Raw genomic sequence first — 15,978 nt, 5'->3', positions numbered from 1 at the left:
AAAATTAAGGGGAGGTAAAATATACACATTCAATATGTAATTTTTAAAAAATAAGGATGCAAGTCATGTGTGAATCCCCCAATCACATGGGGCTATGGGTTAGCATGCTGGTTGTTTCTTTGGCAAGTTAGGGGTGAGTTATTTACTATATTTTATATTTATGTATATAAAAATATAATAAAGATTTTGATTTATATTTATATCTAAAAGGGCATATATAGGTGGGTTCTTTTTTTATTATTATTTGAAATATGCACGGTGAGTTAGGCCAAACTTATTATTCTTAGTGTGAAATGTTTTCTTTGTGTCCAATGTCTAATTGACACTAGGTTGTTTTATAAAATAAATAGATAAAAAAATAATAATTTTATAAAATTAAACTTACATCATCATTAATTTATTTATAAATTTTATTATCTATTATTAATATTATGAGAGATATAAAATAAAAAATAATTAATATTATATTAAAAAATTAAAATAATAATTATTTCAGAATCACACAATAATTACAAGAAATTATATTTCATTTATTTGTACCATTAGTACCAAGCACCATTACAAAACACACAAATAAATTTCATGGTCTCAGCAATAGCTTTTGTGTAATAAGAACAATGCATACCCCCTAATCCCAATTCCCAACATATCCCACAAGATGTTTCCACCTACATATGAAACCCGTGCCCAAAGCAAATCCCACATCAAAGTCAGAACCTATACACCATCCTCATCCAATCGACTTATACATATACAATATTTTATTTTATTAATAAATATTAATCATTAATTTTTGTTAATAAAAGAAATTAAATTTATAATTTTTTTTCTTTTTATTTTAATCACTCAAACAATCTTATATCTAATGAGAAACTTGGTACTAAATTTCATTAAATGTAACAACCACCGCAAAAAATAGTTGCAGCTAGAATCCCAGAAAATTCAGACCCTTGAGCTTAATTTGCATTAATTGAGCCAAGCCCACAATGCTTTTTTCCCTGACATCCAGCAACAATGTTGATGGAAGTGTTGGGCCATTTGGATATCCCATCATCCACTGATACCATTTGTTCCATCCGTTCCATGAAAATGGGCAAGTCAACATAACATGAGCCAATATCAATGATGTTTCTTTTTTTGAGATTGTACGTCTACTAAGGGACATTCTCCAAATGCAAAACACCAAATTTTTTGGAATTTTCTACTTCCAAATCAACTTATAGAAAAAATAATTTAATTTAAATATACTAATAATAGATAATTTATTTACACTATTATTTAATTATAAAAACGATCATACATGTAAGATAAAAGTGTTAAAATTTTATAATTAAAGAAAATAGTTTATGTAATGATAGTGTAATTTTTTTTTTCTTTTTAACTTTAAAACTAATAATTGGATAATATATATATATATATATATATATATATATATATATATATATATATTAATTTTGACTTTGAAATACTAGTTTAACTATAAAAAAACTATTTTACCCGGTAAGAAAAAAAAAACATAGACAGGTGGCCGTGTGTTATAAAGCCGGCCGTGGCACATGGACATGTATAAACCAAACAAATTGCCGAAGCTAAGCCTAAACAAAACGATGGAGACAAATGATAGAAACAGATTTCCTAACATTTTTTTAATACACATGTTTTCATTACTGATTACAATTTATAAAAAAAAAATGGAGGTCATACTTTTTATTTAATAACTCTCATTCGTAATTTTATAATTTTTAATAAAATTTAATCAATAATAAAAAATTATGCCAAAAAAATGTTAGAATATATATTCTTAATAATTTTTTTAAATGAGCAATTTTATCTTTATATTTTATACTCGCTAACAATTTAATCCATATATTATAGAAATTATCAATTTAATCCACAATTATGTAAATATATATATGATACATTTTAATTCAAGTCTAATTTGTTTCTGTTAATGTTGACTTTATACATGATATATTCCAGCTTATGTGCCAAACCAATGTGTACATGGGACTGCCAAACCAATGTGTACATGGGACGTTCCATATTAGTGCATAATTGTTTGGACCAAAATGTCGGTGAAAACTTCTCTCTCCCACTTGTTTCCCCTCTTTTTCTTTTCCATCATCAAAGGCTATGAGCAAAACTTAAGGTAGTGCTTCGAAAGATCATCTTGTTGTGAATTGTCACCACCAACATGGACAAACGTCAACAACCAAACAATGTGTTTTGTGTTTCTTGTTTTACCTTTGCTTCTTCTTCTCCCACCATCACAAGTCACCACAATGGATTTTTGAATCCTTAATAGGGCTTTTAGGTTTTCAATTATGAAATTACAAAGGATTGCAATTGTTCATATTGTTAGTGGTTTTCATTAACATGTTAATATGATTAATATGATGTAATCAATTCCAAAAAAATTAATATAATGTGACCTAAGAGTTTTGATAGAATGTGAAGGATGTCAATGGTGTCACAAAGAAGAGGGTGGAGATGTTGGAGCTTGAGTGCATCACTGCACTTCACACACACACGAAGATGAAGAGAGAGAGAGAGAGTTTGTTACAACTGAATAACAGAAAAATTGAATCAGTGTGCTCCCATTTATTCATTACTTATATACTCAATACATGTGTCACTCATGTATGAGTCTGCAATAGGGAAAGTCAAAAAATACAATTGGAGGAAATGCAAACTAGCTTATACACCTTTATTTAACACACCCCCTTAAGCTAGTCTCTAATATAGAGCAAATAACAACAAAACTTCAGCTAAACAAATTCATTACAGTCAACAACATTCAGAATGTTCCTCAGCTTCTTAAAAGTTTCTCTCTTCACTGCCTTGGTGAAGATATCTGCTACCTGCATATCAGTTCTGCAATAGCTCAGCTTCAATCTCCCTTTGGTGACTTGATCTCTCAAGAAATGATAACGAGTCTCTATGTGTTTGGATCTGCCATGTGCTACTGGATGTTTGGCCAAGCTAATTGCAGATTTGTTGTCCACAAATAGCTCCACAACACTTTCCTTTTTTATCATTAGTTCCTGCATCAAATTATCCAACCAGATGGCCTGACAAGCTCCCATTGAAGCTGCAATATACTCAGCTTCACATGAGGACAATGCCACAACAGATTCCTTCTTTGAACTCCAGGAAATGGGACCTGATCCAAGTAGAAATACAGAGCCAACAGTGCTCTTTCTATCAGTTTTATCACCACCCCAATCTGCATCAGTGAAACCATAGAGACCTTTCTCATTTTCTCTGCATTTACTAGGTAGAAGAATTCCATATGCCATAGTGTCTTTGACATATCTTAGAATTCGTTTTGCAGCAGCAAGGTGAGATGTTCTAGGTCTGTCCATAACTCTGCTAATCAGACCTACACTAAAAGCAATATCAGGTCTGGTGTTGCAGAGATATCTCAGTGCCCCAACCACCTGTCTAAACTCAGTAGCATCAACTTCTGGCTCATCAACATTTTTATCAAGCCATAATCCTGCTTCTGCTGGTGTTGCAGCACCATTACAGTGTTGCATATTGAATCTCTTCAGTACATCAGAAGCATACTTTTTCTGTGACAGTAGCACACCATCACTAGTATTTTGAAATTCAATTCCTAGAAAGTAGGATATCTCTCCTAGGTCTGTCATTTCAAAAGTACTCATCATTTTCCTTTTAAATTCAGTTACCTTAGTTTCATTGTTTCCAGTAACCAACAAATCATCAACATAGAGGCATAGTATTACTATATCACCACCCCCTGACTTCACATACACTCCATGCTCAGAAATACATCTCACATACCCCATGTTGATTAAACTCTTATCTATCTTTTTGTTCCAAGCTCGTGGAGCTTGTTTCAAGCCATACAAGGCTTTTCTCAATTTCAGTACCTTTTTCTCACTTCCTTGTTTCACAAAACCTACTGGTTGCTCAACATAAACTTCCTCTTCCAATTCTCCATTTAAGAAGGCAGATTTTACATCAAGTTGATGTACTTTCCACCTCTGCATACTAGCATGAGCTACCACAACTCTCACAGTTTCAATCCTTGCAACAGGTGCAAAAACTTCCTCATAATCAACACCATGTCTTTGGAGGAATCCTCTAGCTACTAACCGTGCTTTGTACTTCACCACTTCACCTTTAGGATTAACTTTCACTTTATACAACCATTTCACACCTATTGCTTTCTTTCCTTTTGGTAATTCAACCAACTCCCAAGTCAAGTTCTTCTCTATGGATCTGAGTTCCTCTTTCATAGCTTCTAGCCACTTAGAGTTTTTCATTGCTTCCTGCAAAGTTACTGGTTCTGTTTCAGCAAGTAGTGCAAAGTGCACTAAATCACCTTCATCATCAATTGCACCATCAGGCATTATCTCATAGTCATTTAACCTTGCAGGAACCTGCCTTTGTCTCAATGATCTTCTTGGCATCTCAGGACTACCACCTTCATCATCATTATCTTCAACTGGCCCTGTTTCACCCTCAATGTCTGACTCAGTTTCACCAGCAGACACATCAAACAGATTTTGTTCTACACCAGTAGAACTCTCTCCCTTTTCACTCCACTTCCACGCTTTTCCCTCATCAAATACTATGTCTCTACTTATCACAATTTTGTTGTTCACAGGATTCACTAGTTTGTAACCACCAGTTGAATGATAACCCACCATAATCATCACTTCTCCTTTATCATCCAGCTTTGTTCTAAGTTGATCAGGCACATGCCTATAACAAACAGATCCAAATACTCTAAAATGTGATACATTTGGTTTAACACCTGTCCAAGCTTCCTCAGGGGTAATATTCTCCATTTTCTTTGTTGGACTTCTATTTATAATATATGCAGCAGTGTTAACAGCCTCTCCCCACCACATCTTAGGCATGTTCTTACTTTTTAACATGCTTCTCACCATATTAAGCAATGTCCTATTCTTCCTCTCAGCAACTCCATTATGTTGAGGAGTATATGTAGGTGTAACCTCATGTGTTATTCCTTCATTCTCACAATATTCATCAAACTCAGTGCTAACATACTCCCCACCACCATCAGTCCTCAGAATCTCTATATTCTGTCCACTCTGTTTTTCAACTAGTACTTTGAATTTTTTGAATACTCCTAACACCTCATTCTTCCTCTTAATCAAATAAATCCAAAGTTTCCTGGTGAAGTCATCAATAAATGTAACAAAATACTTGTTACCTGCAGGAGTTTCATGTTGTATTGGGCCACACACATCTGAGAAAATCACCTGCAGCTTTCTTTTTGATCTACTTGGCACATTTGGATTGAAGGCACCTCTTGACATCTTACTTTCCATGCATTCTGCACATACATCCTTTGGAACATGGATATGAGGCAGGCCTTTCACTATTGCTTTGCTCTGCATCCTGTTCAGATCACCAAAATTCAAGTGCCCATATCTGAAATGCCATAACCATTCTTCTTTGTCAACTGCTGTAGCTAAACACTGCTGCAACAACATACCCAACTCAATCTTGAATATTCTGTTATTAGAAAGAATTCCCTTCATCAACAGATTATGTTCAGTATCATACACCTTCATGGCCTTGTCTTCAAGCACCATTCTGTATCCCTTCTCTAGTAACTGTCCAATACTCAACAAGTTACTTTTCATTCCTGGCACATAAAGAACACCAGTAATGTAGCACAGTGAACCATCTTTTTTCCTTATCATCACCTTCCCCACACCTTCCACCTTCATGGTTCTATCATCAGCAAATCTTACTCTACTCTTGATTGTGAAATCAAGTTCAACAAACCACTCCCTCCTTCCTGTCATATGAGTTGAACAACCTGTGTCCAGAACCCAGTACTCACCATTCTCACCTTCCTTCTTAATTGACACCATTTGCACTGTTTCATCACTGCTCTTCTTTTCTTCAATGGCCATTAACAGAGTTTCCTCTGTCTCCTCCTCTTCTTCAGCCATTTTAGCATCATTTCCATTGACATTGCTGTAGCACTCATCAGCAAAATGTCCATATCTCCCACAGTTATAACACTGTATATAACTCTTATCAAATTTTCTCCCTCTTCGTCTAAAACCTCTACCTCCTCTTCCTCTATAATTTTCAGTATGATTATTTCCTTGTTCATTATTGCTACTGTTTTCACTAGAGTTTACTTTAGCAGAATTCGAGTTACTGTAATTACCTCTTCCTCTTCCTCCTCTGCAATTGTTTCTACCTCTACCACGTCCTCTTTGATTTCCACCAGATTTGTTGCCTGTTTGTGCCGCCAGCGCTTGCTCGGTACTAGGCTTCACAGTTTTCTTCTCATTCATTCTCTGCTCATGCGCTTCAAGAGATCCTTGAAGTTCTTCTATCGTCATCGTCGACAGATCTTTCGCCTGTTCAATCGCCACCGTGATGTGATCAAATCGCGATGACACCGATCGCAAAATCTTCTCCACGATTGATTCATCAGACAACGTTTCACCACAGTACAACATCTGATTCGTCATCGTTTGAACTCTAGTGAAATATGCAGCAATTGATTCACTCTCCTCCATCCCTAGCAATTCATATTGTCTTCGTAGGGTTTGAAGTCGCACCTTCTTCAATTTCTGATCACCGGCGTAGGAATTCGCAAGAATATCCCACGCTTCTTTACTCGTCTCCGATCTCGCAATTTTCTCAAAAATTGCAGGATTCACACACTGATGGAGGATGCATAGACCTTTCCAATCCTTCTTCTTCGATTCTCTGTAAACTGTTTGTTGCGCAGCGTTTGCGTTCTCCGGCAATGGAATTAATCCGTTCTGCACTAGATCCCACACATCCTGATAGCCGAGGATCGCCTTCATCTTCCTACTCCACTGATCGTAATTTCTTCCGTCGAGGATCGGAAAAGTCACCGGAAAATGGCTGTTCGTCGTCATTGTTGCTCACACACTGATTCTGTTAGAATTGAGATTTCACTCACTTTTCTCACACTGGATTCACTCTCAAAGCTTCAACAACTTGCTCTGGATACCATATGTTGGAGCTTGAGTGCATCACTGCACTTCACACACACACGAAGATGAAGAGAGAGAGAGAGTTTGTTACAACTGAATAACAGAAAAATTGAATCAGTGTGCTCCCATTTATTCATTACTTATATACTCAATACATGTGTCACTCATGTATGAGTCTGCAATAGGGAAAGTCAAAAAATACAATTGGAGAAAATGCAAACTAGCTTATACACCTTTATTTAACAGGAGAGAGAGAAGAAACAAGGAAAAAAAAGAAGTGTTGCCGTTGAAAATATCTTTAGCATCTGTGGATGAAGAGGGTTGTAGGAGAAATTGAGAAAAGAATTTGGAGTAGAGGACACATAGTACTATTGTGTGCCTAAAACAAAAATTAATAATGTGATCCACAAATTATTATGGATGAAGATCATTTTTATCACTTGGATTCGTTATGTCATTCTTCAGATGTTACATTATAAAAAACATTAACATAAACAAAAATCACTTAACAGTAAGATTAAATTATCGATATATTTATCTAATTGTAAATGATCATTTACATAATACAACAACTAAAATTGCCAAGAGTATAAAATACAAGATCATAATTGGTTATTAATCCTATTTTTTTTTATAAATCAGATGTATTTTTGAATATTTAATGTAATTTTATATCTAAAATTCTAGACTCAAGACAACTCGTTAAATATTTAAAACAACATTGTGCAACTGATTGACACACACTAATCTTAATACTCTTTGAATATTAATGATGAATAATCCAAGAAGGACAAAAAAATCGTCACGTGAACCAATCAGGTGTGTTCCAAATTTGAATTCTTGGAATCAATAAGACGGCAACTTACACATTTAAGTAGAACCCACACTTCTCACCAACCCTCACAAAACACGGTCGCACAAAGAGACAGGTAAAGATAGAGTGAGCTGTTAGTCATGGGTTCTTCTGGGTTTTCATCATCTTCCACTGCAGAGGAAGTTACTCAAGGAATCGATGGGAGTGGCCTCACTGCAATTGTCACAGGTCAGTTTTTCTTTTTCCTAAAACATAAATAAAAAAAAATCAAAGAATTCTCCTGTTTCCACTCTATCTCTCCATCATGCATGTTGATTTTTTTTATTTTCTTTTATCAGTATTCATGCATGTTGTTTGACAAATAATATTTCATTTTTGGGTCGAACATTTTGTCCACACAAACATAGATGCTTCTCTTGCAGCCTAAAATAAATATAGCATTATATATAAATAATCCAATAAATTAATAAGATGGCTTGTTTGTAGGTAGCCCGCAGCCTAAAATAAATTAGAGTATTTGCATTTCATATCTACCTTTCGATATATCCTCTCAAAAAAGAAATCCACCCTTATGGTTAATCTAGAGTTAAAGCCTATTTTAGTAATTTTAACTTTTCCAGAGTTAATTTTATGATTTTTAATTATAGGAATACTTTACTTTTAGATTTTTTTTGTATTTTAAAATTACATTGTAAAAACTTATATATACACATATATTATAAACCCTGCACACTCTTCAAAATCATTTGTTATGGCAGGTATAAAGATTATTCTTAACTTCTTTTTGTTCAATTTCTATTTGTATATATATATAAAAAAGCATTAATGCTAACAAGCTAATCAAAGGGCATGTTGAGTTCGTGCTTTTCTTCAAGAAATTTTTTCCTTAATTATATGTAATTTTAGTATGTTTTACAAGTTAATAAAAGTAGTTTCTGAAAACAAACATTTAAAAAACAGTATCTCAAAAGTTTTTTTTTATAATTTCCCAATATACGTAAAAAAGTGATACAATTTATGGCGATTATACTCGATCTCCTTCGCTTCAAGATGTTTAAATGGATTTGCAAATAAAAAACGATGTTCAAATGAATAATGATTATTTTACAGATATAGGTGTATACATCCCAAGTGAGAAGAGATAGAAAGAAAAGAGAATAAAAAATTATAAATTATAAATATGATAAATAATGAGATTCGGATAGTAAAAATTGAGTATACGTTGGTATAGTTTTTTTTTTTTGAATACGTTGGTATAGTTAATAAATCATAGTCGAATGAATCATCATTCCAATCCGATTTGGTGAGATTGAAATCTGTAGCTTACTCTACACCCATTTTTAATTACCCTTAGATATAGGTCCTAGATAATTCAACGAAAAATAAAAATTAACAAGGAATATAAGATAAGTTAGAAATTAAACTAAAAAAGTAATATTTGAATTCAAATCACTCTTTCATTTATTTTGAAAAATTATATTTGTTTCCTTAAAAAAGCTAATATATGTTACCCTTTATTTTATTTTAATATGAACATGGGGCCTTGTACACGTTGCGACCCCATTTAATGCCGCAAAACAACAGTCACAAAACTTGGCTAGGCCATTGGAAGAAGAACAATGAAAATCTGAAATGTTAAAGTTTATATAGAAGTTTCTATTTCTATAACCAAATTCATATATTCTGATTGACTACTTCATCTATACAAAATTATAAGTAATTCTTGGAATGTGTCTATGTTTTAATGTGCTACGGTTTAATGTGATATGTGCTGCATGCTTGTAGTATATATCATGCACATACGTGCTCTTAAAATCTTAATTGCATATTTTTGTTGTTGGTGGACATCATAATAACAGGAACAACCCATGGTATTGGCACTGAGACGGCAAGAGTTCTTGCTTTGCGTGGTGTACATGTGATTATGGCAGCCAGAGATGTGATTGCAGCAAAAACTATCAAAGAGGTAATACTTGAAGAGATTCCCACAGCCAAAGTTGATGCCATGGAGTTAGATCTTAGCTCAATGGCATCCGTTAGGAAGTTTGCATCGGAGTTCATTTCATTTGGTCTTCCATTGAACATCTTGATGTAAGTAAGGTACTTATAGGTTACATTAATGTTTAATGTTTTTACATATGCTTGTTTAACAAGAAATTATTAGTCCAGAACTACTATGATCCAAACCAATTTTCATATAACACATAATTGAATGTTGTTGATTTTTTTTAAAAAAATTAAAAATCGCAATTGTATATTGTATAAAGATTGGGTGAGATAAAAGATGCCTGGTGGATTAATACCATCTAATAATTTCTACCAATGAATAATCCTTTCAATAAGACTCATAGTTACGATCTCTATTCTTCATACATTCCCTAAAACTTAATTAACAGCTGATCATTTATAGTACATTTATTTATTATTGATTCCAATTTACGTGAGACTCTCTAAATTGAGAGTAGGACCCTCATTTAATAAGTCTAACATGAATTTCATATAATATTAATAAAGTTTGTGTTGTTTCAGACTCTCTTATGATACAATTCACTCTCTTATTAGTTATTACACATCCTCTCACACATGTATATACCTTAATTTTGACCATTCAAAGAAATACATAAGCAATAATATTTTTCTGGTTTGTTTAGAAACAATGCAGGAATAAGCGCATTCCCTTTCACGCTGTCCAAAGACAACATCGAACTACTATTTGCTACAAATCACTTAGGTACGAAAGAAATGTCTTATATATATATGGCAACATGGAATCTTTTACGAGCTTTCCAGTGTAAAGGGGGAACGCGGGGCAAAACTACAATGCTACAAAGAAGTTTATTGGGAGTGTAGGGAATGTGATTTTTTTCTTTCTAAAGCAAAGAACTAAATTAAGGATGAAAGATGCTTGTTAGTATTGGTCTATTGCAGCATATATATCTCTTGAAAGGGAAAGGGATCGGATTATAATTATTATTGAAACATAATACCTATATAGTTTTGATAAATTTATTGATAAACACTTATAGAAGCTAACAAATAGCGGTAAAATAAATCAAACTTCTTGCATAAGTTAAAATCGGGTTGTGAGCTTCAACTTCTATGAGAAAACTTATAAAAAAAGTTAGTTGCATTGGTTAATTTAACTTATAAAAACTTTAATTCATTTTTTTTAATTTTATTGATAAGTTTTTCCAATCAAGGAAGAATAAAAAGAAGTGAACTTGATTCTTTTTCCACAGGTCATTTTCTTTTAACAAATCTTTTGTTGGATACTATGAAGAAAACTGCAAGTGAAAGCAAGAAAGAAGGAAGAATTATTAATGTTTCCTCTGATGGTCACCAATATACATATCCTGAAGGAATCCTTTTTGATAAAATTAATGACGAATCAAGGTAATGTACCCTGAAGACATATTATTCTGGAGATTCAATTTTATTGCAATTGGGAATTCAGCTCAATTTTATGTGTTCAATTATTAAAGAACCAAAAACATATATTATTTTCAATCTCAAGTTTGTTTATTCATTTCTTGTGTCCCTATGTCACATTACTAACTTGCTTTGCACACATTTGTGGTCTGTCACTTGTATAGAAGGTATCATGCAAAAACCCGCTAATATGATTTAGAATTTGATGCACTTGGATATAGTTATTGTCTGGTAGACTTATGTGAACAATCTAGCGTATGCAGAAATTAGAATTAATCATATGCAGACATGATTCCTATAGTGTCTCTGGAGATGAAAAATATAATGTAAATATATATTTGATTATTTTTTTTGTACAGTTACCAGAAGTGGCGTGCATATGGGCAATCAAAGCTTGCTAACATTTTACATGCCAACGAACTTGCAAGACTTCTTAAAGTATGCTAATATTTGTTGTATTTTAAAATAATTAATATGCTATTATGAGAAAGTGTGGGTAATACTTCTTTTGTTTTTTACCATAATGCTATGTTTGTAGTTGGTTATGTTATTGATGCCATTAAGAGTTGGCAATGTTATCTACAATTAATTTCTCTAAACTTTTGACTGATTAGTGAGAAACAAATTCCGAACCTGCACACTATTCTTTTCATGACTTTTGGGCTTCCACAAATGTTTTGATAGCTCCTATTTCTGATTCTATCTATATATTCTTTCTGTGTGACTATATATGTTTACTACTTTTTTTATCCTATATTTTATTGTTTTACTTTTAAAACAAAATTATATATTTTTTTTTGTTTAGATAGTTTCAATGATCAATCTGGCATACCTAGCTAAACTGTGAACTGATGAACGTTTTAGTTTGATGTTTAGTGTTATTTTTTATGGTTTGGTATTGTTAGGTCGCTTGCATATGAAAAGATATAAGGTTGATTGAATGATTAAAAAGAAGATAAAGGTTGCGAATTTGATCTTGCTTGTTAATAAAAATTAATAAATTAATAATTAATATTTGTTAGTAAAAAAGGATTGCTTGCATATATGAAATTTGCATTGCACCAACTTTGTTCTGATATCTTACTATGTTAATTGTGCTCAAAGGAATCTAGTATGTTATCATGAGCTAACATATTATTTATGTAACTTTTTGGAATTATTTTTTATCAGTATTTGTCTTCTGCACAATACTCTAATAATGCTTTTTATATCTTACTATATTTACGAAGGAAATGTTACTTATAACTTATTAATTAGTTGAAACTAAGCTTTTCTTTGGAATAGATGATTGTTGACTAGCTTTTCAGAAATATTTGTTTGATTATCAATGACCATTTTTTGTTAGTCCTGAATTTTAGTATTTGTCCTTCCTTCATGTCCTTGAACTGCTCAAACTATGCATTCCTAGGAACAACAATCATATATGTTCATATCACCACGTTTACTTTTCACATTGTTTTCTCTCTCTTTTCCTGTTTGATGACTTTCCTTTCCTTCTGTTTATAAATAGCGATGATCCTTTTGATTTTGCCACATTAGTTGTCTATGATATATCTAATATTAATCATTACATCATGTTCAGGAAGATGGGATAGATATTACTGCAAATTCTCTTCATCCAGGAGCTATTATCACCAATATTTATAAACCAGAGCTTAGTGGCCCAGTGCCAACTGGTAATTACCATATATTGCATCATTCATATGAATTTATGGTTTGTCTGGGAATTAGATCTCAAAATTTGTGATACTATATATACTAAATACTCCTGCCGTATAATAAGTATGGTCCTAAATTTTTCTATACAATTAAAAAAAACTTATATAGGTGAAAAAATTTCGTAACCTTATAAAAATAACATTGTTATTAATCTTCTTTGTGGGAATCGATGTAACACAACAGTAATATAAAGTCTAGAAAATATTATTTAAAATATAAATGAAAATAGTAATTAATATTACATAAAAAGCTAAAATAAACTTATTTTATAATTTATTTTTCTTCTTACTCGATATTTATCATAGGATGGAGGGAATAAAGTATTTTGCATCCACCATATTCTTTTAATTGTACTTTTCATAATTCTAGGTGTTTTAATTAACCAGATTAGACAAATGGTTATATGTTGAATAGGTTGGCCCTTTTAAATATTGAATTCAGACATATATGAACATCAAACTTTTTAAGCATTGGATTGAACCAATTTCTCATTTTCACTTGGAGTATACTTTATAATTTAGTTAATTGCAACATCAACTTATATATTGTCGATAAACTTATCTTGGTCAATATTTTTCCATGCAAATGATAACAAAATTGAGTTGTATGGTTATGTTTTTGTCTAATTCATGCAGATCTAATGAATATGCTTGGAGATTATCTGCTTAAAAGTATCCCGCAGGTAATTTAAACCTAGTTTGATCTATTGAATATAAATTTAAGGGCATTGTTATTACTTATTATTTGTTTAATCTAAAAAGTAATCCAAAGATGCAATATATTTAATTTGGGATCCTTGTAATCTTCCATGCACTCCTTCTTCATTCTCATTTTAGGGAGCAGCAACAACATGCTATGTAGCATTGCACCCACAAGTGAAGGGGATTAGTGGCGAGTATTTTTCAGATAGTAATCTGGCTAAAGCAAGCTCACTGGCAACAGACACTGATTTGGCTAAGAAACTTTGGGATTTCAGCATGAAAATAATTGACTACAATGCCCATGATTCATGAGCAGATGTGAATGCTGATGGCATATACTTCCTTAGTGACTAAATAATAACTACTGTGAACATTTGTAGTTTTTAATAATAAATTTCCATCGATCCTTTGTGCCCTATGCCTCTCTATAGCTTAGTGTTTTTATTTATAATGGACAGATTGGTGAGGCAAGTCAACCATAATTAAGAGTCCACAAAACTTTCAATTTTAGCATTTGAGGGTTTGTAATTAGATAGACAGACTAATTAACTATGATAAACTCTCGTGCCTTTTCAGATTTAATTAATTAGCGCTTGAGAGGGTGAGAATTATCTGATTAGTCAGGCCAATTGAGATACACAAAGTAAAGGTTGAGTTGACAATAACTACTGAGAGTGAGACATGTCAACTTAAGAAACCATAACATTATGAATTAATTGTTCAAGAGATGAAAATTTATAGAGCCTTCTAGCATGTGATTAGAGTGCAACAAGCATCGTTTCTTCCACATGTGAGAGCAACGATGTGCACATACACCCTCACAAAAGGAGGGAACGATTATAAGGCCGTTAGATGACATACAACATAAATAGGTGTGATATCCAACAATTATGTCAAGATCATATGTAATAAAACTTGTTCAGATTTTTGGAGTCTTTTTCTGATTTTAGAATGACTCACATATATATAATTAGTATTTTAGCTTGTACATTTGTACAAAATATGTATTTATTTTATACAACTAAAAATTATAATTTATAATGAATAAATATTTTTAAATATATAAATTATATTATAATTAAAATCTATAATAATTTTTTTAACATATGAATTATATTTTAGATTTATAATAAATAGTTTATGTTGTGATATGTTGTTATTTTTAATAATTGATAATTTCCTTTAAAAAATATACAAATTTAAGTTAGAAGTAAATGTGTTGAAAAATATAGATTTAAAAAGATAAGATGTTAAGTGAAATTGTTTTGTTGGACTTAGGAGCATGTTTGAAATTTGAAGATAAAATATATATTTAAATTAGTTTTAAATATTCAGTTACAATGAATAAATAAAAAAGAATAATAATTGTATGAAACTAACCTATTATTAATATTATAATGAAAAAATACACTTATTTTAAAACTTATTTTTTTTATTATATAATGTTTATTATGGAATGAAAATATTTTTTATTCATTAAACTACCTAGTCTTATTTTCAAATTGTGTAGACACCAACTCCTATGCTTATTCTTCTTTGTACCAAAAAGGGGAGCATAACTTCAAGCAAAAAGACACAAACAAACTTGAGAAATTTTAGCAATAATAATGTCCAAACAGATAGATCCAATGGCCAATGCAATAACCCTCAAAACTTGAACAAGGCTCCAGATGACATAACAAACGTTTGACACGTATGCTTCACTGTATTTACAAATACAGGGGAATTTTGACTTTTCGAATGTGTGCAATATTGCACACGATTAAAACTAATTAATTACATACTTTTAACAAAAGTTCGTCGTCAATGTATAATTTTTTAATGATTTCTTCAAATAAATATTTTTTTTTATTTGTTTACCAAATTCGCTTCCTATATTATCTTTCTTTCAAAATAAACAAATAAAAATACTTATATTCCTATTATCCTTATCAACACTACTATCACATCTTATAATTGTTACTGTCACCGGTATCACTCTTATCATTTTTATTGTTGTTATTACTACATAGAAATCATTTTTTTAAAATAAAATTAAAAATAAATTTTGACAAAAGAAAAATTGTCATAAATTATAATATTATTAATACAATAAAAGAGAGAATAAATGTGTAGTTTTTAAAAAATTTGAGGAACTAATAAAATAAATTTTTTAGTAATAAAAATAATTAGTTAAATTTAAGACACAAAATATATCCAAGTGTAATTTATTTAACACTAATGAATTTTTCTTTTTATTTTTTAAAAAAGAAGTTTATGTTCATTGCTTTGGTCTTAGTATCTATTCTAGAATGCTACAGTAACATTGCTAGTTGTAGCCCTTTTA

The 15,978-nt window shown here is 31.5% G+C and overlaps 1 protein-coding gene across 1 annotated transcript; it reads left to right on the top strand.

The window, feature by feature from the left end:
* The first annotated feature begins 7,874 nt into the window (after window positions 1–7,874).
* On the top strand, window positions 7,875–14,070 carry LOC114390264 (short-chain dehydrogenase TIC 32, chloroplastic-like). The gene is made up of 8 exons (XM_028350974.1): window positions 7,875–8,031; window positions 9,663–9,894; window positions 10,455–10,534; window positions 11,043–11,196; window positions 11,592–11,670; window positions 12,815–12,908; window positions 13,587–13,633; window positions 13,788–14,070. Exons 1-8 carry the CDS (start codon window positions 7,944–7,946, stop codon window positions 13,962–13,964), a joined length of 951 nt encoding a protein of 316 aa, XP_028206775.1. The 5' UTR covers window positions 7,875–7,943; the 3' UTR covers window positions 13,965–14,070.
* Window positions 14,071–15,978: the final 1,908 nt, after the last annotated feature.

This window comes from Glycine soja, chromosome 16 (genome assembly GCF_004193775.1).
Source record: "Glycine soja cultivar W05 chromosome 16, ASM419377v2, whole genome shotgun sequence".
In the NCBI taxonomy this organism is placed as follows: domain Eukaryota; kingdom Viridiplantae; phylum Streptophyta; class Magnoliopsida; order Fabales; family Fabaceae; genus Glycine; species Glycine soja.
This window is presented reverse-complemented; position numbering and strand designations above follow the sequence as displayed.